The sequence below is a fragment of the Crassostrea angulata genome, chromosome 5, assembly GCF_025612915.1.
Source record: "Crassostrea angulata isolate pt1a10 chromosome 5, ASM2561291v2, whole genome shotgun sequence".
NCBI lineage: Eukaryota > Metazoa > Mollusca > Bivalvia > Ostreida > Ostreidae > Magallana > Magallana angulata.
The window spans coordinates 52,026,469-52,054,171 of record NC_069115.1 but is presented as its reverse complement, the minus strand read 5'-3'; the positions used below and the strand labels follow the sequence as shown (position 1 = coordinate 52,054,171).

The 27,703-nt window shown below is 34.2% G+C and overlaps 1 protein-coding gene across 1 annotated transcript; it reads right to left on the bottom strand.

Moving 5' to 3' along the window:
* Positions 1-43: 43 nt before the first annotated feature.
* On the bottom strand, positions 44-20,052 carry LOC128185712 (uncharacterized). Its single transcript, XM_052855345.1, has 3 exons — positions 19,885-20,052; positions 751-858; positions 44-136 (listed from the first exon to the last, which is right to left on the bottom strand). Exons 1-3 carry the CDS (start codon positions 20,050-20,052, stop codon positions 44-46), a joined length of 369 nt encoding a protein of 122 aa, XP_052711305.1.
* Positions 20,053-27,703: the final 7,651 nt, after the last annotated feature.

Genomic DNA, 27,703 nt, shown 5'->3' with positions numbered 1-27,703 from the left:
TTTTAGGGACAGTATAAAATCATGCAAGCATGGGTTATTAAAACTACGATTTTCGCCGGCGGATCCAATTAAGCATTTTACGAATTTTCTTTAGTTTCTTCTTCTTTTTTTTGATCGAAACCTTCTCAGTTTCTTCCTGCAAATATAAAGGGAAAAAATTAAAGTACACCAATAGTTCCAAAAGTAGATGACAATACCCATATTAGGTAAAACTATATGAAACTGGGTCATATAGGAGAGGAACTTTTACTGAAAGGTCTGGACAAGAAGCTCAATGACATACATATAGCTCTACCACCAAGTCACCTGTAGGCTACCTCTCAGTTACCTTTCAATTTCATAATGCGTAAACAAGTATCCATACGCATAATATACACAGTTTTATAATTTATATGCAAAATAGTAATTTTGGGGGTAAAGCTGTCAAAGAGTCTGACCTACTCAATTATCAAAGAAAGTCAATGGTGATTGATAAGAACAGTACTTAGGCAAAGGAAAAGGAAGAAACAACATCAATACTACTTTATGATTCATTCATTTATTCAAGATGGTCTCTTGATATTAATTGTTATGCCGAAAAGTTATACATTAAGAATCGTTCTGTAATCCACTGAATTCACACCACTGCGCCTAAAAACTATAAGCATGACTCAAATGCATATGCAACATATTGTGTAGAAGTTATTACATATTCATTTAATGAAAATTACGTATTTCCATACAAAATCCGGTTTTGAAAAAATAACAAACCTGATATTTTTTGTGTGGTGTATTTACAGGCATATTATCGGCTTCTTTCTTATCCATTGTTTTGTCTAACTGACCATGATTGTCATCGTCATCTATTCCTTCTTGTTTCTAAAATAAGAATAATACATGTACATATTCTATCAGTATATCGCCAACTCTTATAAACATGTTTGTAAAAGCTAAGGACGGTAAGCATCTAAAACAAGACTTAATACATGTCAAGTATTTCTGTGTAGTGTGTTTAGTACCGTAAGTACTGCATTGATTTGACTTTAATTGATTTTCATCCCTGTCCTTTTGTCTTCTTTACGTGAAATGAAAACGAAATACAAGAAATATGAGAAATATTTAGTGTCATTCACTTGTTTTATTTTTAAAGAGTTTAATGTTTCAATTTACCCTTTAAAGTCAATTTTTGACAATTTGTATTTTATAAACACAAGTGAAGTAAATGTGAGTGGGTTTTTTTCTGTAAAATTTCTTATATACCCATAGAAAAATATCCTATCAAATTAAGTCTCAAATTGCTACACACTTTTCCGATCAAAAACTTTAAAATCAATTTCATAATTTCAATTTTTTATGCGTCATGTTTTGTGATTTCCTATTGGCAATAAATAAATAAATTATTGAATAAATTTAGAACAACTCTGTGATTCGCATTCTTTTTAAAGAGAAAACCGGATATATTTTGTAGTAAATGTAGAAATTCACCTAAAAGAAAGACCAAATACATATAATAAAACAAGTGAAAAGCTGTCAATGTGACAGCAAACCGGGTTTTCTTTTATGTGAACTGTATCCATAATCCATGTCAACCCGTATCCAGTGAAATGGATAAGGTGAAAGGGTACCCTATATGCAATATTTTGCCAAAAAATGATTAAGTTCAAAAGCTGGTATTTTTTTCATAAATAATCAGAAATCGAAATCCTAGCAATATGCACACCTCTGATATATGTACAATTGATCTGCAAAAGAACAACTTCCTATCTTGAAAACTGTAGGAGGAGTTATCCGTACAATGAGGGTACCCTATATGCAATATTCTAAGTTCAAAAGCTAGTATTTTTTTCATAAAATATCGGAAATCTAAATCCTAGCAATATGCACACCTCTGATATATGTACAATTGATCTGCAAAAGAACAACTTCCTATCTTGAAAACTGTAGGAGGAGTTATCCGTACAATGAGGGTACCCTCTTGGTAGAGTAAGTTAAATGATCAACAACAACTTTTGGGTAGTTATGATGTTAGATCTTCAATGAACCAAACAATCAATCAATCAAGATGAATCAATCAATGAAATCAATCAATCAATAATTCAAACAATATTTCAATCAATCAATCAATAAAGTATAATCAATGTTTTGCTTTAGTGAATGTCTCAATATGACAATCAATGTATCAATTTAATTGATTACTCAATGTATTCAATTATGACAATCAACCCAATGTATCAATAGAATTATTCAATTACTCAGTGTATTCAATGACTCACTGTCAATCAATGTCTGAATCAAACAAAGTGTCAATTAAAGTAAGCCCAATTATTGGCCACGGACCTGGAAGTAAACAGAATCCGGGGCAGGCTTAAGCAAAATTCGGCCATATGTCTTCATGTATGAAAAATCTATGATATGATGCATGAAGACATCCGCCACAAGCGGTCAAAATTTTGCACAATGCCATGACAATAAGACTGCGGAATTACTCGGCCTGGGATTTAGCATAAACTTTAACATTATTATGTAGCATGCTTAGGAGGCCAGCATGTATGGTTTTCAAAAATGTATTCTTAGCAGTAACAGACAAATGTACACCATCACGGTAATATTTTGGTGTATTGTTGTAGATCAGGGTACTTTAAGCAGGCGCCCTTACGCTTGACTATAAATGGGGATAATGATTTGTTAATTCTTTTTCGAGCGGTCTCGCCGGTGTAATGAAGAATAATGACCCCCGTAGAATAATGACCGGGGGTCATTTTTCTACGTAGAAAAATTACCCCCCCCCCCTAGCCGAAGAATAATTGGATTTTTCTGAAGAAAAAAGACCCAGGGGTTATTTTTCTTCATGTTAAACATGAAGAAAAATGACCCCCATAAAAAATGACCCCCCCCCCCCCCGTAAACATGAATAGAAATTGTTTACCCCGTATCCAAGATATGACTTTGAAATTACTTTAAAATTTTTCACTCTGTTCAACTGATTTTGAAGTTATAAACACCGAACTTGTAAATAAATTGCTGTATATAGTATTTCATATCCGTAGCAAGCACACGCAAAACACTCTTTCATTGCCACAAATTGATTGTTTACTGTTACGTCACTTCCCTCGTCGACATAAGGCGGGAAATGACGCATATAAAGAAAAATTCATACACAATGAGGATATTGTGTGATAATTAACGAACAATAATCATGAAAGAACAATTATTGTAATAATATAAGCAATATTCATTGGTGAATGAATTGTCAATCGTAGAATGATACATGTATATATCTTTATGGAAAAAAGACTAAGGGGACAGGTAACGTAGAGATATGAATACTTCTTATTTACATTTTTTGGGTAAAGTGATTTTTTTTTAAATTATTCTGCGTTAGTTTTGTTTTCTTCTACGTAATACATGAACATCAATATTCGAAAAAAATTGTTGTAATGTTGTATTTGTGATCATGAATAGACTTTATTCTTTTATAGCAAATTTGTGAAGAGTACCTGACTATAGTAAATCTTAAAAGATAATAAACACTGATCGATTATAATAAGAAAAGATTGTTTCTAAAAGCGTTGATAAGAGGTTAGGGCCCATGTTAGGGGTTTATATCCCGCTTGATTTTGATCACACGATCTTTATTGTATCCAAATTTACCAATGCTCATACAAACTATTGATGCATTAATCGTTTTGATATTAACTAAACTTACTAAAGTATGCCGATGATAAAGTAAAATTTATTTTCTGTACGAGTACTCTCAGTACTCTGACGAATTTCCTTATTGGCCGTTAACCTCTACTGGCGTAATGGCTGCTGTCAGTGCCTACTAAGTTCAGCTTGGTTATAATGCCTAACAGTGGAGTAAACTTTTCATAATTTTGGTTTCATCATTAATTCTGGGTGATGCACTTGTATACCCAGCAGTTTGTATTGTGGAAATCCTCAATTCATGAACAATATGAAGAATATAGAAGTTGCGACGGCGAAGCGCGAAGATGCGAAGAAGAAAGTGCTAAGTTGCGAAGGCGAAGAAGTGATTTTCGCCTTTGCAACTTCGCACTCTCGTCTTCGAATTTTCGCGCTTTCGCCTTTTTAGCTCACCGAGACGAAGTCAATGGGAGCATATGCTATACCCCCGGCGTCGGCGTCCAGAGCTGGTTAAAGTTTTAGTTGCAGCTCCTGTATCTAAGCTATTACTTGTCCTCTCTTTCCACCAAACTTACATGGATGATGCATCTGGACCTACTGAATCTGGTTCCTAACTTTCATATGCTGGAGGATGTTAAGGTTTTTGAAGCAGGTTAAAGTTTTTGTTGCAGGTGCCTTTAATAGCAATTTCTTAGTTACTGCTGGTCCGTACTTCACCAAACTTGCATGGATGGTGTGTCTTATGATACTGATGCATCAGACATGCCTGGGTGCTGAATCTGAGCTATAGGTTTCGGATACTGGAGAAGGTTAAGGTTTTTGCAGCTGGTTAAAGTTTTTGTTGCAGGTGCCCTCTAATGATAATATCTTAGTTACTACTGGTCCTAACTTCATTAAACTTGTATGGATGATGCGTCTTATGATACTGATGCACATAAGAGGCTTAAATGCTTAATCTGAGCCACAGGTTTCGGATGCTGGAGGAGGTTAAGATTTTTAGAGCTGGTTAAAGTTTTTGAAACAGGTGCCCTCTGATGATGATATCTTAGTTATTACTTGTCCTAACTTCACCAGACTTCCATGGATGGTACGTCTTATGATACTGATGCACCTGACAGGCTTGAATGCTGAGTTTGAGCCATAGGTTTATGATTCTTGATGAGGTTTAGTTTTTTGGAACAGGTCACATGTTTTATAGATGATAGCTTGCATAGTTGATTTAACTTTATTATAAATGAAACGCAGAGATTGCTTTGGATGCAGAGCCTGATCTCCATTATCAAGGATTTCCTACCTCGCTCAAACCTGCTTGATAGATAAATGTGGTTGTTGTTAAATGATGTAACTTGATTCCTATGATATAGTATTGTATGATGTGAAACACTATTGTTTAATAGGATACAATATAATACCATATGTTATTTGATACGATATAATATTGTATCATTTTTAAAGTATTTTATGTTATGATATTGTTTCATGATATTGCTATGTATAGTATTGTATATTATGATACAATATTGTATAATGTTATATTGCATTATTTATCAATTATTTAATCACATGATACTATTACATATGATATGATATATTATCATATCATATAAAATTGTATTTTATGATATTTTAATATATATAATTGTATCATATGATACAATGTGTATAGTATGATTGTATTATATAATATCTTACTTTATCACATGATGTTGTATCATTTGATAAGATACAATGTTGTATCAAATTACATTGTATTATATTATACAATATCATTTTATGTATCAAATATGATACAGTATCATACAATACAATATCATACTATAACATTTACATTCACTTTCTTTCCCTCTATTAAATTGCATTGATTTTAGTGATATTTACGCACAACACAGAAGACCCAATCACCAAATCTGGTGCGTATGAATACATTCAGTTTTCCTTCAGTATTTCTCAAAGAACAAGAACTGACTCTTCTCGCGACTTCAAACTGGATAATTAACTGATATTATACTTACGCTGATAAATATTTTATTGATGTAAATATATTTTGACAGTTAAATGAATTCAATTGATTAATTTCTTAGTATACCAAGAGTAAATTCATTAAATTACAGAAAGAAAAATAAAATTGTGTTATTAGAATTTAAATCGCTGTGCACTATTTTTGTAAGCATATTTCGGCTGTTCGAGTGGCCATTCCGTAAATTTCGCATTACTCGTTGAATAAGACAGAGCCTTTTAAAAAAAATCATATTTGCGGAAAGGAAATACATGTTTAAAATACGTAAATATAAGCATTGAATCATCATTTTTCCAGAGATGTGGTCTCATAACTGTAACGATGAATGCAAACAAATTTTCATAACGCGCTACCGCGCGTTATACAATTTGTATGCACACACCGTTGCAGTTATGAGACCACATCTTTTAAAAAATAATGATTCAATGCTTAATTATACAATATAATATCATATGTTTAAATGTTATGATGTATTATTGCAGTATGATATTTCATATAATATAATATTGTATAATGTTTTATGATATTGTATTTTTTTATCAAATACAATAATGTATAACACAATACAATGTCATATCATACGTTACAATATCATATATCACAATTTTTTACGGTATTTTATGGTATTATATGATGTATATTGTAAGTATGATAGGATGCAATTTTAATTTTATATTATTGTATTGATTAACATATGAACATATGATTATCATACAATTTTTAACCGGATTTTCCAACAGAAAAATCCGGTTATTAAAATGGTGAAAATGGCGGGCGGGCGGGCGGCTGCCAAAAGGGTACCCTCATTGTACAGATAACTCCTCCTACAGTTTTCAAGATAGGAAGTTGTTCTTTTGCAGATCAATTTTACATATATCAGAGGTGTGCATATTGCTAGGATTTTGATTTCCAATAATTTATCGAAAAAATACTAGCTTTTGAACTTAGTCATTTTTTGGCAAAATATTGCATATAGGGTACCCTCATTGTACGGATAACTCCTCCTACAGTTCTCAAGATAGGACGTTGTTCTTTTGCAGATCAATTGTACATATATCAGAAGTGTGCATATTGCTAGGATTTTGATTTCCGATAACTTATCGAAAAAATACCAGCTTTTGAACTTAGTCATTTTTTGGCAAAATATTGCATATAGGGTACCCTCATTGTACGGATAACTCCTCCTACAGTTCTCAAGATAGGAAGTTGTTCTTTTGCAGATCAATTGTACATATATCAGAGGTGTGCATATTGCTAGGATTTTGATTTCCGATAATTTATGAAAAAAATACTAGCTTTTGAACTTAGTCATTTTTTGGCAAAATGTTGCATATACATGTAAGGTACTCCATTTCACTGGATAAAGGTTGACATGGATTATGGATACAGTTTACATAAAAGAAAACCCGGTTTGCTGTCACATTGACAGCTTTTCACTTGTTTAACAGATGATATACGATATTGTTTCAAAACAGAATCCATGAATATCCAAGATCATAAAGGATGGTTTTCATATAATATGATAAAGGTGGTCTCATAAAGGTGATGCCTCGTCTTGGTGAGCTTTGTAATCTGTGATTACCTATGTTTTATAATTGCGGAGCTCTCCATAATATAAAATTAATAAAAAAAAAATTCCGGGGGATGGGGTCCGCACTCCCTCTCCCCTTTTCCTGCGTGAAATTATTAATATTGAATTTTCCGGGGGACCCCCCCCCCTCCTCCTCTAGATCCATGCATGAGCAAGGAGTGTCGCATAATGAAATTTGAATGTTACTGTGTTTGGTCCACGGTAAACAGACAGCTGGTAAGTGACAGGAGTCTAGAAGTGCATATGTACACATTATGGCGGACATTAAATTTTGTGTGGAGTAGATAATGATTAGGCATAGCCAGCACTGATAAACATATATGTTACATGTACACATTAAAATATTGATAAACACTCATAGTAAGCGCGATGGCCTAGCGCATGCGTACCAATAATAGCATGGATTAATCGGAAAACCTTGGCGAGTGCGTGCCTGTATTAAATTCTATGTAATCGACCGAGACTTGCTGAATGCAATCAAAAAAGGCGAATGCGAAAGTGCGAAGTTGCGAAGTCCAGAGTGCAAAGTCGGGAAGGAGCGATAGTAGTATCGCTCCTTCGCCTTCGCATCTTCGCACTTTAGGCATCACATCTTCGCACTTCGTCGTCGCATCTTCGCACTTTTGCTTCTTCGCCTTTGCACTATCGCCTTTTCAACTTCGCATCTTCGCCCTAAGGTCGAAGTGGCCATATCGGAACACCATGGATATATGTAAATGTAATTGTTAAGATGACAACCATACCCCGATGCAATACGTTAATATCTTGTTATAACGGAAGGATTTTTATTTCTCAGATATACCCCTTCTTTCACTTTAAATTTAATTGAATACGAATTATAATTTCTGTTACTTTCTGTAAACTGCAGCAGTGAATATTACAATAGTGTAAAGACTTATCACAAATAATAAAAAGAATATACTGAAAAACTTTAATCTACAAGGGGGTCATTATTCTACAGGGGTCACTTTTCTTCATGTGGAGTGTGCTCATTTTTATGAAAATTACACTTATTCTTCAGGCAAAGGGGTCATTTTTCTACGTAGAATAATGACCGGGGGGTCATTTTTCTGCGTAGAATAATGACCGGGGGGGGGGTCATTTTTCTACGTAGAAAAATGACCCCCGGTCATTATTCTACGGGGGTCATTATTCTTCATTACACCGGCAATATTTGATAACATATGTCTGTAGTAATTTCGTGGGAGTATCTGGGACCAAATGAATCTTGTATTCGGCAGAATTGTTTGTAGGTTAACAACGGTTAATTTCATGAATTTTTGCAGTCTTACATGTAACAACGGCATGGTCCCAATACTATTGCCCCCGCAATGTAACATTACCCAATCTGGGTGGCCTCTTTGTTCAATATTATTTGTAATTGTGGGCTCTATATCCTCCCAGACCATACCACTCTTTCCGTGCCAAAATACTGTGATATTATGTTTCTGAAGGTCTAGGTGTGGGTTTCCAGATTGTTGAATAGCGTGATGGGATGCATGTTTGATAATTGACGAACCAATGATCCAGACCGTGGTGTTGGGACCTGAAAACTTAGTAGTATTGAATAATAATACGAAGCTGTTATGAACACACATAAAATTATGGTTTACTATCTGATAATATGAACAAAACGCGTTAGATTCCATCTGCCTTTTGACTTAATTTCCTCCTCCGAATGTCCTTGTAAGTACAAATGTATAGCTCAACCTATTCTAAATGAGTGGGATTTGAAAGTTGTTGTGTCAAGGCCAATAAATTTGACAGATCTATGTAGTACGGATGTGAATTGATATTAAGTAAGAGGTTTGTGGTTAAAATGGCAGAAAAATAGGCCTTGTATTTGTGGTCTAACTGCCAAAAATTAACGCATGTGCTTGAATAAAGACTGGGTTTGAGAATTTATTTCAGTCTGTAGCTTAGTACCCCTATTGTATTGGTCTGTTTTTGAACCTTTAATATACAGACCAATGTGTGTTTCATTAATGGTCACGTCGTGAAATAATAAGGCTGGTGCGTCGTTACTAGTGAAAGTAAATTTGCTAATGCGAAAAATGCCAAATGAAAGGCTGCTGAAAACATAACAGCTTCATACAAGCTTGTGCACACCGTAGGTAGTATAGAAACTAATTTAATGAGACAAGATAGGGAAATTGGGGACCGTACATCCTTCGCTGGATTTAACCGATGAAAATTTTTTTAACTATGAAAGTTTTAGTGTTATCAATTTGACCCTCTAACTGAAGCTTGTAACTAATACCGCTCAAATAACATCTCGTTGTTGAATAGGACACTTTATTTGCATGCAGGTATGCGATGTAGTTGATTATGTGGTCCAGTGGTGGAGGCCAACAGAAGATAAAATTGTGTTTGGTACAAAACGTTTCAAAGGAATTTATGCCTTTTTGATACGTTGACGCAGTATTTTTGGATATTGCTGCTTCAGGTAAACATTCTACGTGGGGTCTAAGAGGGACAACAATTCCGGAGGTAAACGGGCTGGAGTCTTGTCTGCCTGCGGAGCCAGGGATCTGAATCTTTCCCACTGAAATCGAGAAATTGAATCTGCAATGGAATTTTGGTAACCTGGGATATGCCTAGTTTTAATCTGAATGTTATTTTTCATACATAATAATACCAATGGTCTTACAAGAGACGTTGAGACTTACTACACTTGGCATTCAATATATCGACCAGAGCTATATATGTTGTCAGGGTTTATTAGCAATTTCTTAGCTGTAAATTGATCTGCCCAAATCCACAAGAATAGGCACTAATTCCAAAAATGTAATATCTCTTCGTATATCTGAACCCCAAGACTCTGGCCAGGATATCACAACTGATGCCAGTGATTCTGGAAAACCGCACCTCCACCGTAGGAACCACAACTATCGGTAAAGAGGTTTAGGGTTTCATTATCAGACCAATATAGTTATGGGAATGGTGAACGCCCATTGTATTGGTCAAGAAATGTGAGCCAGATGCTAGCATCCTCTTTAACTGCTTGTGCGACCTTGATCAGGTGGTAATGTTTCCTAATACCAGTTGTTGTGTTATAAAACCTTCGGTTAAAAGCCATGCTACCAGGGATGGCTTTGGCGAAAAAGTTAAGCGAACCACAAAGTGATTCCATTTCTTTCAGGGTGACCTTTTTAGAAGAAGTAATTGATGAAAGCTTGGACCTAAGTTCTGCAATCTTATTGTCAGGAATAAAAATGACCTTATCTATGGTATCAATCCCTAGTCCTAAGAAAGATAGACGAGTGCATGGGCCCTCAGTTTTCTTGTCGTTTAGTGGGACGCCCAACTCACTGCAAGTTAACTTGAACATTTCAGCAAGCTTTGAACATTGTGATGTATTTTGCTCGCCAACAAACAAAAAATCATCAAGATAATGGATGATATTATAATTTTGAGATTTTGTGCTACAAGCCAATGCAAAAATGATGAGAATTTTTCAAAAGATGAACAAGCTATGGAACAACCAAAGGGCATGCATCTATCAAAATAGTATTTTTCTTAAGTCTAAATGCGCTAAACAAATCCATTTTACAAAGCAATGTCCCTTTACTATTCTCTTGGATCATAGAAATGGCCTGATCAAAAGAAGCGTAAGACACTGAGCACAGAATTGGATCAATATGCTCGTTGACGCTATTGCCAATGGGCGCTGACTTTGAAATTAACCTGTAGCCTCCATCGTTCTTGGGCAGGACCCCAACAGGGTTACACCTAATGTTAGGAAAAGGGGCCTGGCATCCTTCCTAACGTAATTTCTTTCTCAATGATAGCCGAAAGTTGATCAGCATGTTCACTCGCGGACTTCATAATTTTGGATTGTAAGTAGACTCTTGGGCCTATGTAACTCAAGTAAAAGCCGGATTTGAAACCATTTAATAAAAATTGAGCATTCTGAATATCTGGATATGTAGCGAGGTATTGCTCTAAAACGGAGATCTTAATTTGTGTCGAATCTAGGTGCATGAAATCTTGGTCTTGGTGGCTGATAATGCCTTGGGCGTAAGGGACGAAAATTGATGTTATTTTGCGGGGAGAAATTTTGGTGTGCTGGATTTGGAGGGGGGGGGGGGGGTCTGATGACTTGGGTCTGGACCGACGGATAGGACCAACAATGCATTCGTGGGTGTGACTGTTTGCAATGCATGCATATATGCTGGAATGAACACTGGGGTTTGGGACAGGAACCTTTAAAGTTATAATTAAAACATTTGAGTGAAGATTTTGACTGTTGTGGAGCTTGTTGAACTTGAGCCTGCATATACAATAACCATAACTCCGCATCGATAGAGCCAAATGAAATTGATGTGTTTTTTGACATTTTTAGACGGAACTGCCTGTCGTATTCAATGCAATTGCCATTTATATTACGGCTATATCTTAAACGTATTGTGTGGATATATTTCAAGATAGCCTGTATGTCTGATGGGTGTCTAGCTAGGTATATACTTTTGAAAATCAAAAACGCATCAAGCCAGGTGTTAATTGATGTAATTTTGTTTGTTTTAGTTTTTGGTTCAATAACTAACTGACCCTCAACTATGGAAAATCTGTGCGAATCCTGAGCGGATGTATCAACTGTATCTGAATTGATGATTTTTGACCATATTTTGTCTTTGATTGTTTGAGGGACATGAACCCCAAGCTCATCAGAAATGCTTATTAAAGGGTTTTTACCTGAAGTTGACAGAGGGATTGATGGCGCTATGGTAGGTGGTGGTACTGCAGTCTGCTCACTAGTTGTGGGATTATCGACTGGTAGCTGATGCTCTTGATTTTGAGGTTGAATGGACACAAACTGGACCGCTGCCTGCGTGGGTCTGCTCGGGCCTGCTTGGGTTTGGGTGGCTTTGGTTGCCGGATTGAGGGCCTGAGAGCCGGATGTGCATTTGGCCTGGCGAAGGGTGACTTGCTCTTTCTTTTAGACTTCAACATTTTCTAGGAAGTTAACAAAACTGAGTAACTTACTATTTTTAAGTAGATACAAAGTTATAAAGAAATATCAATGAAAATTAATGTATCATAAACGTTATAATATGGCTATAAGGTTATACCGTAAGCAAACAATAAAGTTATTGTATCTGTTAACGTTACGTATTTATGCTAGATGACTATAGAATATACTATATGCAACCGTAGTCCTAGGTCAGCACTAGCTATATAGGCCCTTCAAGGCCTACTTGAGTTTGAATATTTTAAATTTATTGTAAATTAAAATTTTACAATGGAATATTATATTTTAATGATGATGCCTATACTTTTTATTAACCAAGTTATAGCCGTTGATGGCCCACAATTTGACTTGAAATAAACCTACATCGTAATGACTATCTAATGTAACAATCATGGCCGCCTTAAAGAGAGAAGCAGACGAAATAAGAAAATTATCTTGTATTGCAAAGTTTTAAAACCCTTTAAGAAAATAAATGGAAGTGAATACGTACCGCAACTTGGACAATTGATTGAATTACACAAGATTACCCGATTACTATCCACCGATGATTAATCGAGCGATTAAATCAGTCGTGATGAACAATGCATTGAATTTTTTCCAGGTTGAAGCTGAGAAAGGTCGATACACTCCTTCGCATGCGTAATATAAGGACCCCAAAAAGGCCGTGCGAAGTTACGAGAACCTCATATTGAGGAGTTATCTTTCTTTCGATGTATAAATTAGTGAAATGGTTATTTTGCGGGGCGAAATTTTGGTGTGCTGGATTTGGATGGGGGGGGGGGGGGGTCTGATGACTTGGGTCTGGACCGACGGATAGGACCAACAATGCATTCGTGAAATGGTTAATCTATTCATTTCCATAACATGACTTAACTCATATCGAGTTAAGTCGGATTAATCGCAAGAAACTGTTTATTTATGCATAAGATGAATAACAAGATAGACAAACCAGCTTTAAAAATATTTTTTACTGGTATATTGAACCTATGTACACAAAAACAGGGCACGAGCCTTGTTTACATGAGGAAGAGTTGTGAGCCCTGTATCTTGCTTAAAACTGGCACCCAAATTTCATTTGATCATTAGAAATGCATTCCTAAAGCATTACAAATAATAAAAACAGAAAAATGAAATTTGACCAAAATTGTGACCATGCCCCTTTAAGCATGCTAAATTATATTTTTTAAGTATTAAAAGTCATATTATATGTATGTTGTTGTGCGACCTACTTTAAGAGAATTCAAGAAAGAATATGACAATCATAAACTCTGGGAGTTACAGGTGAGTCAGGAGTAGAAATAAGTAAAAAGAAAACACATCAGCTTCTGTGGAGGAAGTATTTGTTTATTAAGAATAATTTTCGTAGAGTTTTTTCGTAGCTATTTCTATCATAAACTTTGAATCTACATTAGCCTATTTTTTTGACAACCGACGGTCAAGGTTTTCGAATGCTAACTTAAAAGTATGATATCAATTGGGTTTTGGAAAGCTTACTGCATACATAATGCAGGTATTGTCGGGAATTATATTTTTAAATGTTATATAAGTACATGTGTGTGTATATATATATATACATTGTGTGTGTATATATATATATATATATATATATATATATATATATATATATATATATATATATATATATATATATATATATATATATATATAGCGTTAACAACACATTTTGCAACGGGTAACACAACAAATTTTAACATGCGTGTAAATTATGCGCGTACGGTTTGCCGCAGAATTCACGTCATCCCTAAACAAGAGGCCCATGGGCCACATCGCTCACCCGAGGAACAAAAGGTATGATAAAATCAGCTTAATGGAGTCATAATACAAACTATCTGGACAATGTACAATAATACATGTGTATGGAGTCATAATACAAACTATCTGGACAATGTACAATAATACATGTGTATGGAGTCATAATACAAACTATCTGGACAATGTACAATAATACATGTGTATCCTGTATAAATAAAATCCATTTTCCTCTGGATATTCTTATGTTATTAGTCTCTTTTCTAACAGGATGATTTTATAGTCATATCATATGTTGAGTATTGCAGTTCTTAAAAAGATCCTCAACAATAGTTTATATATGGGATATAAACGTACATCAAACTCTGAACCTTCTCGTGAGGCCAAAGAATTGTCCTGGGTCCAAAGTCTTAACAATTATAAAGAATTATCTGGCTGATTAGTTTCTGAGAAAATTTATCGTATATATTCCTTTGTTAAACTTTGACCCCCCCCCCATTATGGCCCCACCCTACCCCTGGGGATCATGATTTTCACAACTTTGAATTTACACTACCTGAGGATGCTTCCACACAAGTGTCAGCTTTCCTGGCCGATTAGTTTCTGAGAAGAAGTTTTTTAAAGATTTACTCTATATATTCATTTGTTAAACTTCGACTCCCTATTGTGGCCACACCCTCAGGTGAGCTAAATAGGTTAAGTTTACAATACAATAAGTTGATAAAGTTGGTTTCCGGAAGAACAGACTTTGAAAATTTTCTTAATAAATATTGACAATTTTTTTACTTTTTTAATCTTTAGTTTTTAAGATCTGTGTACAAACATAGAATTGTGAGCAAATCTCTGTATCTTGCTTATAATTTGAAGCTTAACACTCAAATATGGTTAGTATATAGAAATTGTAAACAATTAAACACAAGAAACATGCACTACATGTATAACAAATAAAGAACACAATTTATTTTTTCGAAATGAATCATATATATACATGTATATACCTACATATTTCCGTCGGCGATATCAAACTCTATTTAAACTGAATAAACTCGAGAAAATGCCGAGCATCTCAACAAAACCTATTGCATTAATCTACCATTACGCAAAAGACAATGCCGAATTACCGATAGAATGAATTGTATTTCAGTACCCCTACTGTGACATATTTAAAGTACAAGTTAATTACATAATCATTGTCAACCAAATGTTTTATTGTATGGTAAAATGTACTATTATGTAAAACATGTTATTGAAGCTGAATATGATAAAAAGTCTACACACACATGCGTTGTATATGACATGGTGTCAGAAGTGGCTGCCAAAATCGGCCAGATACTCAGACCAAACGAAAACACCCTGCAAGGAAATTAAGTGTTCGACATTTACAGTGACCATTTGAAGTCATAATTCATGTCATTTTGAAAAGATGGCATCGGACAAGGAGCCAAATCACAAGATGGCGTGGGAATCTCAGGACCTCCCGAGTGCATTTAAGTCATTCAAAGCTCACTGTGAATTTATGTTAGGTGGACCTCTTAAAGGGAAATCGGAGGAACAACAATGCAATTACCTGATGTTATGGGTAGGTGAAAAGGGCAGAAACATTTATTCGACTTGGAATCTGCAGGGTGATGACAAGAAAACTTTAAAAGTTTATTTTGACCGTTTTGAACAATATTGCAAGCCTAAATCTAATGTGATATATGCACGTTACAAGTTCAAGTGTCGCACTCAAGATGAAGAAGAAACTTTTGAACAGTTTTATACCGATTTGAAAGTGTTGTTCAATGACTGTGGTTATAATCCTGATATTGAGGATGAGATGTTGAGAGATCACATTGTGTTTGGTGTGAAATCAAAGAAAGTTCGTGAAAAACTCATTAGTGAAGGATCAGAGCTGACACTGCAGAAAAGTAAAGGCATTGTAAGAACATTTGAGCTGTCACAGAAGCAATTGAAATCTATGAATTCATCAGGGGAAGACCCTAATGTGAATATGATTGTAAAAAAGAAGCCGCAAGCAGTTAAACCTAGCGCATTCAAGGCAAAACAGAAGAAGTGTTCCCGATGTGGATACGAACATTTCTATAAAGATAGATGTTCTGCTATTGGTCAGTTGTGTAATTTGTGTCAGAAGCCTGACCATTTCGCAAGTATGTGCAAAACGAAAACACAGTCGTACTCCCACAAGCATGTTAAAACCAAAGAATATCATAAACAGAAGAAGAAAGTGAATATGGTACAAGAAATATCATCAGATACAGACAGTGAAAGTGACGAAGAAAGTGATACATCTGCTGAAATATTTATGGGCATGATACATGAAGTTAACTCTGTAAATCCAGAATCAGACTGGACAATTAACTGTAAAGTGAATGACCATAGTGTAACAATGCATGTGGACACTGGAGCCAAATGTAATGACCTTAGCCGGAAGGTTCTACAGCGCCTGAAATTCAGTGAAACAATACAGAGATCAGAAGCCGTATTGAAAAGCTTCAGTGGACATACCATGAAATCCACAGGATTAGTAGTACTTCCATGCATATTTCACCATGAAACATTCAACATTCCATTTGAAGTTGTAGACATCAAAACTCCAACAATACTTGTATCAGAGACAAGTCAACAGATAGGACTAGTTCAGAAGATGTTTAGTGTGGCACAATTTGAAACACAGGCCTCACAAAACCTAACCGAACAGTTGATACACAAGAACTATTCAGATTTATTCATTGGTGTTGGTCGTTTACCTGGCAAACACAAGATACACTTGAAGGAGAATGTGCAACCAGTCGTCCATCCACCGAGACGTACCTCAGTAGCACTTCGTCAAAAGGTGAAGGACAAACTTAGAATCATGGAGAAAGACGGAATCATTGTTCGGCAGATAGAGCCAACTGAGTGGGTCAACAGTCTTGTTACAGTCATAAAACCCAATGGTTCAGTGAGACTTTGCCTTGATCCTAGAGATCTCAACAAAGCCATAAGAAGATCCCATTATCCTATGCTTACCATTGAGGAAATTGTCACTCGCATGCCAAATGCCAAGTACTTCTCTAAGTTGGATGCAACTTCCGGTTTTTGGCAGATTCAGCTGGACGAGGACAGTTCCAAACTTTGTACATTTAACTCACCACTTGGAAGATTCAGATTCTTAAGGATGCCATTTGGTCTCAACTGTGCATCGGAAATATACCAAAGTGTGATGTCACGAATGGTGGAAGACATTGACGGTGCTGAAGTCATCGTTGACGATATTCTTGTGTGGGGTGAAACTCTAAATGAACATGACGAAAGATTAAAGAAAGTCTTAAAACGAGCAAGAGACTATAATTTGAAATTGAGTTCAGAAAAATGTGAATTCAACAGAAAGGAAGTTACCTATGTTGGACATGTTCTCAGTAGTGAGGGACTCAAGGCAGATCCAGAGAAGATCCGGGCCGTGACAGAAATGACACCGCCAACTAACAAAAAGGACCTAAGGAAATTCATGGGATTCATTCAGTATCTTGCCAAATTTCTTCCAAACTTGTCTCAGGAATCGGCACCCTTACGACAATTACTCTCTAAGGATGTTGCATGGCATTGGGATGGAAACAAGCAGAAAAGTTTCCAGAAACTGAAGGAGATGGTAACCAATACTCCAGTTTTGACATAATTTGATCCTGAAAAACCAGTCTTACTTACCGTGGACAGCAGCTCAACAGGTCTTGGAGCAGCATTAATTCAAGATGGTAAACCAATCGCATTTGGATCCAGAGCTTTGACTACAACACAGCAGAAGTACTCACAGTTGGAAAAGGAGACCCTAGCTATAGTTTATGGCTGTCAAAAATTTCACCAGTATGTCTATGGAAGACGAATTCAAGTTGAAACTGACCACAAACCTCTTCAGTCTATATTCCGTAAACCATTACATGACATTCCAGCCCGACTGAAGAAAATGGTTCTTACATTACAATGTTATGACTTGGATGTAACATACAAACCTGGAAATACTCTTGTTGTAGCTGATTATCTATCCAGTAATTACTTGAAAGAGACAACAGAGAAGTTAGTTGATAAATTCTCCGTCAATGCTTTGTCGTACTTACCCCTATCACCTGGAAAGTATGCAGAATTACAAAATCAGCTTCCGCAGATCTTGAAATGATTCTACTCAGTAAAGCTATTCAAGAAGGATGACCAGAGAGTCGCGATCAACTTCCCGTGGAAATACGCACCTACTGGAATTACAGAGATGAACTTGCATGCATAGATGGCTTGATCTACAAAGGTCGTAAGGAAATGTTAGCGAGGATACACGAATCTCATTTAGGCATTGTAAAATGCAAAGCAATGGCACGTGAAGTCATGTTTTGGCCATCTATGGGAAGTCACATTGAAGATATTATCTCCAAATGCAGCATTTGTGCTACCCATCAACGACGACAAAATCCAAAAGAAAGTCTTATTCCTCATAAAATACCAGACCGACCTTGGTCTAAAATAGCCATGGATTTGTTTTAATTCAATGGACACCAGTATCTCCTGTCAGTAGACTTTTATTCAAAATGGCCAGAGATAGCGAAACTGGAACAGCCTAACCCCAGTCGCACGATATGGTATTCCTGATGAAGCCTTGTCTGATAATGGACCTCAGTTTGCTAGTGCTGAATTAAGAAAATTTGCCCAAGATTATGAATTTCGCCACTTGACGTCTAGTCCCCATTTCCCCCAATCCAATGGACAAGTGGAACGAATGGTTCAAACAATCAAACACTTACTCGAAAAAGCAAAGGATCCTTACCTGGCAATCTTGGATTATAGGAACACACCTTTAGAAGAACTTGGATTATCGCCAGCTCATTTATTTCTAGCGAGACGATTAAGGACAAAGTTACCTGTATCAGCAACACTTTTGAAACCACAAAACGCTGAATTTGTCAAAGAAAGCTTAAAGACTCGCCAGGCCAAGCAGAAGAGGAAATTTGATAAACATGTTCCAAAATCTGACTTGAAACTAGTGATTCCAGGAGAAAAGGTTATGATCAAACACAATAATCAGTGGATACATGGATCAGTTGCAGAGAAACATGAATTGCCACGTTTATATGTAGTTAAGGGAAACAATGGCAGGAAATATCGCAGAAATAGAAGGGACTTAAGGCCAACGAACTCTAATCCTGCGGAAGTGAGGGAAGAAGAAAACCTGGAAATTACACCATTCCTGGATCATGCCGCCCAACATGGATCGATGGATCGTGTGGATAGGAAACCCGAGAGGAAACCTACTATTGGTAACGCAGAAGAGATACAGAAGGACGCGCCTCAAAAGATTCCGAGTCCAGTGAAGACCAGGTCGGGACGTGAAATCAAACTTCCATCAAGATTCCGTGATTAGTTGTGAAATCGGTGATAATGTGTTCTATATTTTATTTCTTTATTTGAAATTATCAGTGAAAGTTGTAGTGGCTCAGACAGAAAACGTTTAAATAACTGCACTGTTAATTTCAATTTCAAAACTTAAAAATGAACTCCGAAATGCACTGAACTCCAATTTCAATATTTCTTTGTTGAACATATTAAACCATTGTTGAACTGTTATTTACAAAATATTCAAAATATGAATTTGTTGAAGTTTATTGTCGATCAAATATTAAAAGAAATTAAAAGCAGTTTTCTTTAAAATAAACACATTCAGTATTATAAAATAAATAGTGCTTGTTTGGGAGAGTAACAGTTGCAATTGACACCCCTCCCAAACAGGCAATATTTATATACTATTACTAATTTTTTAAAGGTATTATACCTATTGATAATTAAGTTCTTGCAGGTAAAATAGATTTGTACTCCACTTTCATGTTTTGGGCAGTATCTTTGATCAACGTTTATTTGATAACTATTTAATTTGCACGAGTTGTCACTTACTTTGTTTGTTTTGGGCTGCTCTCCATCAGAATTATCGATATTAACTTTAACACCGATACCATTCCATATTAAAGACACGTTATTCCCTCTAATCATTCCCGTCACTGCTGTTGCAAGAACCACACATGCATTTGCGCCTAGGGTTGCTAAAATGACATTGAAGGCCATTTTTAAAACACATCTGTTTTAGATTGTAAAACTTATGTTGTATCTATTGACATCTAACGAATCATTTATATATACCATTTGAGTCAGATAACGAGTGGACATGCCTAACAATAGTAATGTTTACTTTCCTGATTAAAGTTTATGAAAAATGATAGCATAAGTGATTAAAAGGGGGTTGTATTGTTTTCTGAAATAGATATATTTATTGTTGAGATACTGCATAGATAATTATTGATAAGAGTAAAATGTTTTATCAAAGATATCCTGCCATAACGACTTCACATTTGATTCGGTTTAGAATTATTCGCATTTTCACACATTAGCTTTGATATGATGAAAATCAATTCTTTGTTGTCTTTGTTTCATACACAAACTTGCGTATATACTTTGCTATGTGACGTTGTTGATAAGTTTAACGGCATCTCTCTTTCTCTCTCTCTCTCTCTCTCTCTCTCTCTCTCTAAACGTCTGAATATCACTTAATGAAACAAATTAGAAACATTAAAAGGTATAGGAATGTACATCAGTTATTTACATAATTATATAATTTTTGCAAATTTTGGATAATCGGCTCAAAAATTTACAGCGGCAATCTGAAACATACATGTTGTTATATTTTATGGTTCAAAACTTTATTTTAATGAATTTATTTTCACTTTTATGTAGTCAAAATTGATATTAGTTTTGTTTAAATTCCGTTTCGTTTCGTTTCGATTTTTGGTTTCGTTTCGTTTCGATTGGTTTCGTTCGATTTCGTTTCGTTTCGTTTCGATTTCGTTTAGCACTTTACAGGCGCCCCTTAAATATGCACATTCTTTTATTTTAAGTTTTCTTTTAATATGAGTTATAATTTCTGTAACTTTCTGTCTACTGCAATACAATAACAATATTGTAGAGACTATTTAACATATTCAAAACAGGATACTGAAAAACTTAAATTTTTAAGGGGGGTCTGTTGCAACCACTATTGAAATAAATTATTTCAATAGTGGTTGGGAATGCATTGCATTAGAAAAATCACTTTGCAACCACTATTGAAATAAATTATTTCAATAGTGATTGGGAATGTATTTCATTTGAAGAATCACTTTGCAACCACTATTGAAATACAACCACCATTGAGATAAATTATTTAAATAGTGTTTCGGGATGTATTCCATTTTGAAAATCAATTTACAGACACTGCTGATGTACAACTACTAATAAAAAAAATTTTTCAATCGTACCTTAGAACGAATTTGTTTATAAATATTACTTTGAAATTTTATATTTTTTTCTTTACATTTCTCTTTCTACGGACATATCATGTCCTATGAATAGTGTATATTATTTGCAAAATAGTGAACATCCAGAACTTCTATTCAAACCCCCTGTATATTGAATAATTATTTATTGATAAATATTATTATAAATATCACTATTGAGATAAATTATTTCAATAGTGGTTGGGGGTGTACTTCATTATGACCACTATTGAAATATATTATTTCAATAGTGATTAAGGATGCGATTCATTCCAACCACTATTGAAATGAATTATTTCAATAGTGGCTAGGGATACCTTTCATTTCAACCACTATTGAAATAAAGTATTTCAATTGTGGTTGATGATGCATTTCAGTTTTATGTCTATTATTATGTCTGTTTGTAGCACTTTCCTTTCTGCTAGGGGATAATGAATTCCTTTTTGATTATGATGTTCTTTGATTTACCTCTATATGGTCATGTTTCCCATACCAACTGTCATCTGGAACCGAAAGTGTTATGCACAGTCGGAATTATAGGCATTAAAATGACATGCATCCCTACCACTTTTGAAATATTTTACTTCAATAATGGTTGTAGTGAACCGCATCCTTAACCATAATTGAAATAAATTATTTCAAAAGTGGTTGTAATGAAATGCATTCCTAACCACTATTGAAATAATTTATTTCAATAGTGGTTATAATGAAACGCATACCCAACCACTATTGAAATAATTTATTTCATTCAATATTGGTCATAATGAAGTACATCCCCACCCACTATTGAAATTATTTATCTCAATAGTGATATTCATTATAACATATATCTATAATGATATATAAGCTATAAACCATTTTTTAATATGCAGGGTTCTGAATAGAAGTTTTGGCAATTTACAACGTTGTCTTCTAGTACAAATACTAATTTTCATAAAACATGATATATCTATAGAAATAGAAAGGTAAAGAAAAAATATGAAAACGATTCCTTGTGTTAATCTGCGGGGATTGGTTATTTCTGCACAAGAGTGAAAATCCTAAAAAAGGTACATTTATTTCATAGTCTTGATTATTATTACCGCAAAAATATGCAAGTCTTTAGTACCTTAATTGTGTATTTGAAATTGTTTGTTAGATAAAAACGAATGTATAATTATGTATGTTTATTTGCGAGAATTGGTTATTTACTTCTACTCAGCAGTGAAAATTGTATCATAATTGTGTATATGAAATTATTTGTTAGATATCTTGCATTTCAAAATAGTTTGCAAATATGATATACAACTTCTTTCTTTCCAAATGTGTTACAATAGTGATTACATAGTTATATTCATAAAGTAATTCATTCCCAACTACGATTGAAAATATAAATTTAATAGAAGTTGACCTTTAATGGTGTCTTTAAAGTAGTTCTTATTATGAAATACATCCCTAACTTCTATTAAAATGATTACTTCAATGGTAGTTGTATTTCAATAGTGGTTGCAAATTGATTCTTCTAATGAAATACGTCCCCAACCACAATTGAAATAATTTATTTCAATAGTGGTTTTATTTCAATAGTGGTTGCAACAGGGGTCATTATTCCCTAGGGATCACTTTTCTTCACTTAGAAAGAGCTCATATGCATTTTAATGAAAATGACAAGTATTCTTTAGGCAAAAGGGTCATTTTTCTACGTATTCTACGTTGACAAATGACCCCCGGTCATTATACAGACAGTCATTATTCTACTTTACACCGGCAGGCTCGGAAAAAAGTTAACCCCAAATGTATTACATAGGCGTCCATGCCAACCCCACTTTTCATCAAACTTGATATGAATACAACACGTTTTACGATCTGTTGAGATGTGAGCACTCCTTATGCCTTGACCGATCAATTCTACAATTAAAATATTCCTCCATTGCATCTGATTCTACCTCTAATTATTAATAATATCTAGGTCAAGTTTGATGTTTTGTACGATCGTGCAATTTTTGACAGAGTAAATCCCTAGGAATAAAAAAATTCCAATTATTTGCAGTTTCCGTTCATTTTCTTCACAGAAGTTGCACTTATTCAAAGACATTTGGTATATCATTTAAAATGTCAAAAACAGCATCTTCACTTGATGTTCCTGCCTCATCATGGTTCAGTAAGCCTGAATTATGGCAAACAAAAACGGAGAGAAGAAATAGCCTTAAAAGAACAACATGCATTTTACAGTTCGAATGCTGGGTTGTAACGTCTGAATGTGCTATTATCTTATCTAAAGGTTCTGTCGAACTGCACTGAACTGTATGCTCTGACCGGAAGGTTATGGAACTGCTATATCTAAAACTGATAAAAAGGAATTACATGCATAAACCAAGTAGAGCTCTTAAGATAGTTTCGCATATCAAATATTAATGAGAAGACATATCTCGATCTTCAGCCCCTTTAAAGGCCATGAAATAAATGTTCGTTTCTCTAAACAGCAAAAGATTTTTCTCCTCTATCTTGCATCTTAGAACTTATTATAAGGACAATACATAATACTCCCGAAGTCGATGATATTTCCCCCTTTTTAAATTGACATTAATTAAGGATAACAAAACAACCCACATTTGACAGTTAGTATCTTATAGTGCCGTCTTTTATATGTCTTTTTTACACATGTCAAGGTTTGACTTATAGCGTATTAAACAAAAAAGGAATTTTATAAAATTACATGTATCTTAAAAAAGTAAAACATAATGTTTGGTAGTTTGTGATTAATTTTATTAAATAATTTAAAAACAATTATATGTTTTCTTTCTGTAAAAAAAAAAAAGAAGAAAAAGAATCAAAATTTATGCCATCTATAAAAAAAAAATAATAGGAAAAAATTCGAACAATATATTTTATTGCATCTTTTGATTTGTAATAAAAAAAAAAACACCGGAGGGTGAATTATCTATAGATAGAATTTAAATTTTAGTTTTTCATTGCAGAATCAAAAAAGATATTGAGTTATTTGTTTGACCAAATAAAAAGAATAACGCAACTAGATGTACATAGCAACATTCATTGTCGTTACAAACTAATCTTTGAAATTAGATGCACAGAGGCATTTAATTGGAATGATTTCAATCTCGGAGGAGAATTAATGTGACATTCTGAAACAAAACGAAACTAATTTAATGGATACTCAGTAGTTACGCCTAATTGATTTTAAAAGAATTTAAAACTAAGTCTTATAAACCATAAGTAAATAATACTAGATACGATCTCGTTACGAGTAACGAGTAGGTCTTCCGTTCAATTTTTAAACGATACGATTAAAATATCAATAACATTTCTGAATTCCACCTCAAACACTCCCTTTCAGATAATGTATACGATTGTCAATATCCTTTAAAATGCATAACAAAGTGTTTTGCTTTTTCACATTTTGCATATTAAAGATTTAAGAGTTAAGTCTCCTAAAATCAATAATTACGTCATCAATGGGTGTGGCAATGCGTTTTACAAACTGATATAGTTATGATCAACAACTTTGTTTCTGTAATGCATAATAAAATCTTTATGGTTTTTAAGGTATATGAAAAAGACTTTACAAGTGGCTTGGCCCCTAATTTAAGGGTCCAGCCCCTTTTTCTTGAATTCGGTCGAAAGGTCTCACAAATTCTAACATTTTTTGTTATTACACGTATCTAAAATTGTTGATCATATTTGAGATACAAATAATTGAATATTTAAGGGGCCAGCCCTCTAGATCCTTAATGGGGACAGATATTGGTGTTTTGATTGATAGAATCGATTAGAATTATCAACGCAAGCATTTTCTCTTTTACAAAGCTTAACAAAATATGTCTCCTTCTCTAGATATATTGTCTCAAAGTTTAAGTACTTTGGCCCCTAAAAATCCCTAATTACGTAATGAATGGGCGTGGCAATGATTTTTCCTGATAGATATTGTTACAATCAACAACTTTGCTTCTATAATGCATTACGAAATCTTTATCATTTTTAAGTTATCTGTAATAGAGTTAACGAGTGTCTTGGCCCCTAATTTAAGGGGCCAGCCCCTTTTTCTTGAATTCAATCGAAAGGTCTTACAAATTCTAACATTTTTTGTTCTTACACGTATCCAAAATTGTTGTTCATTTTTTAGATACAAATGATTGGATATTTTAGGGGCCAGCCTTCTAGATCCCTATTGGGGACAGACATTTGTGTTTTAATTAATGGAATCGATTAGAATCATCAATGCAAACATTTTCTCTTCTACAATGCTTAACAAAATATGTCTCCTTTTCTAAATATATTGCGTCAAATTTTAAGTACTTTGGCCCCTAAAAATCCCTAATTACGTAATAAATGGGCGTGCCAATAATTTTACCTGATAGATATTGTAACGATCAACAACTTTGCTTCTATAATGCATTACAACATCTTTATCGTTTTTAAGTTATCTGTAATAGACTGTAATAGAGTTTACGAGTTTCTTGGCCCCTAATTAAAGGGGCCATCCCCTATTTCTTGATTTCTTTGAAAATGTTTTAAGAATACTTACATTTTTTGTTCTTACACCCATCTAAAGTTGTTGATCATTTTTGAGATACAAATGTTTGAATATTTAAGGGGCCAGCCCTCTAGATCCCTAATGGGGACGGAAATTTGTGTTGTGATAAGTGGAATCGATTTAAATTATAAATTCAAACATTTTCTCTTCTACGATGTCTAACAAAATATTTTTACTTTTCTAGTTATATTGCGTCAAAGTTTAAATACTCTGGCCCATAAAAATCCCTAATTACGTAATAAATGGGCGTGGCAATGATTTTTTCTAATAGATATTGGTACGATCAACAACTTTGCTTCTATAATGCATTACAAAATCTTTATCGTTTTTAAGTTATTTATATTAGAGTTTGTAAGTGTTTTGGCCCCTAAATAAAGGGACCAGCCCCTTTTTCTTAAATTTGTTGGAAAGAAATTTTGATTATCTACCACTTTTGTTATATATGTTTTAACAAAATATTAACTGATAAAAAGATACAGATCAAAATGTATGAAGTTTTTAATGCAAAATTCGTATCCAATTTTCGAGCCTAGGCGAGCTCAAAGGAATGGCGCCACTGGCGCAAAAAAAATACGTTCTGCACATCTTCAAACTATGGTCTACCTATCCTGAAAATTTCATATTTATATCTCTTATAGTCTCTGAGTTTATGTCTGCACAAAATGGGTCGTAAAAACTGACAAAATCGGCCGTAAATCGGAACCGGAAGTGACGATTTCAAAATTTCAAAAAACTTCTAAAATTATGACCACTGGCAATCATCTGTGAAAAAATGGTCGAAATCGGCCGAATAGTTTTCGAGATATCGCGTGCACAAATTTTGTGGAAAAAAATAATAATAATAATAATAAGAAACAGTACGAAAACAATAAGGTCTTCCGTTGGAAACGGAAGACCTTAATAAAAAGATTAGAACACTCTTTAGGATAATTATCAGTGTCATGGAGGCATTTTGCACCACTTATGAGCAGCAGATGCATGTTTCGTAAAATTAAGATATGTCATTTGATATTGACCAATGCTTTAAGGGTTTATAAGCACTTTCATTTTTGGGATATCACAACTGTCAGATTGGTTATTTACCTTCGGGAAAAAAAATTCTACAGAAAAATAATTTCCCTATAGGATGTTAAAATTTCTTACCATAATGAAAAAAATTCCTATATATAGGAATTAGAATTCCGATAAAATTTGAGCAAAACTCCCATGGAGTTTGAAAACTTCGATTAGAAAATATTACTTTCCAACAAGTAAACTGATAACAAATTCGAAAACAACTTTAACTATGTACATGTATAATGCAATAAAAATTATCTGATTGAAATAAATCAACCTTTAATGAAGCTGCACATCAATTATCCGAACATGACAATCAAAGATACTGGGTTCTACTCATTGGAATACTTAGTATTTACCATATTGATGTCGCCTATCAAACATGGTTACTTCCAGTGTGTGGCAAGTGTTTATCTGCCTTTGGATTGCTACCAAAACGATGTGATTTTTCTAGGAATACATAAAGCATTAAAGTAAATCCACCCTCCTGTGACGTCATGCATTTTACATAAACTATAAATTCATTAAAATTCTTGCAAGTAGATTTGTAATTTCTATGTTTTGATAGGTGCACATCAAAAACTCAAATCATTGTTTACTTGGAGATATTTGATAAGCGTTTTTCATCCTTATATTCGACATAATTCAATAATGACAAAGGGAAATAACTCTTTTCTACTTTTCTCTAAGTGATATATCTAAATGCATTAATTTTTCTAATGTAAACAATTTTTTTCTTTTTTTTTAATTAATTTTAGTTTTCTGGCAAAGTAAGCAATAAAATTTAAATAGACAAACAAGTATCCATCCACTTATATTT

Bases quoted from the DNA above. Each gene is read 5' to 3' on its own strand.
- LOC128185712 (XM_052855345.1), bottom strand. From the start codon at position 20,052: ATGGCCTTCAATGTCATTTTAGCAACCCTAGGCGCAAATGCATGTGTG. The intron at 859-19,884 runs GTAAGTGACAAC...TTCTTATTTTAG, and splicing joins AGCAGCCCAAAACAAACAAA to AAACAAGAAGGAATAGATGA. The intron at 137-750 runs GTTTGTTATTTT...TTATATTTGCAG, and splicing joins CACCACACAAAAAATATCAG to GAAGAAACTGAGAAGGTTTC.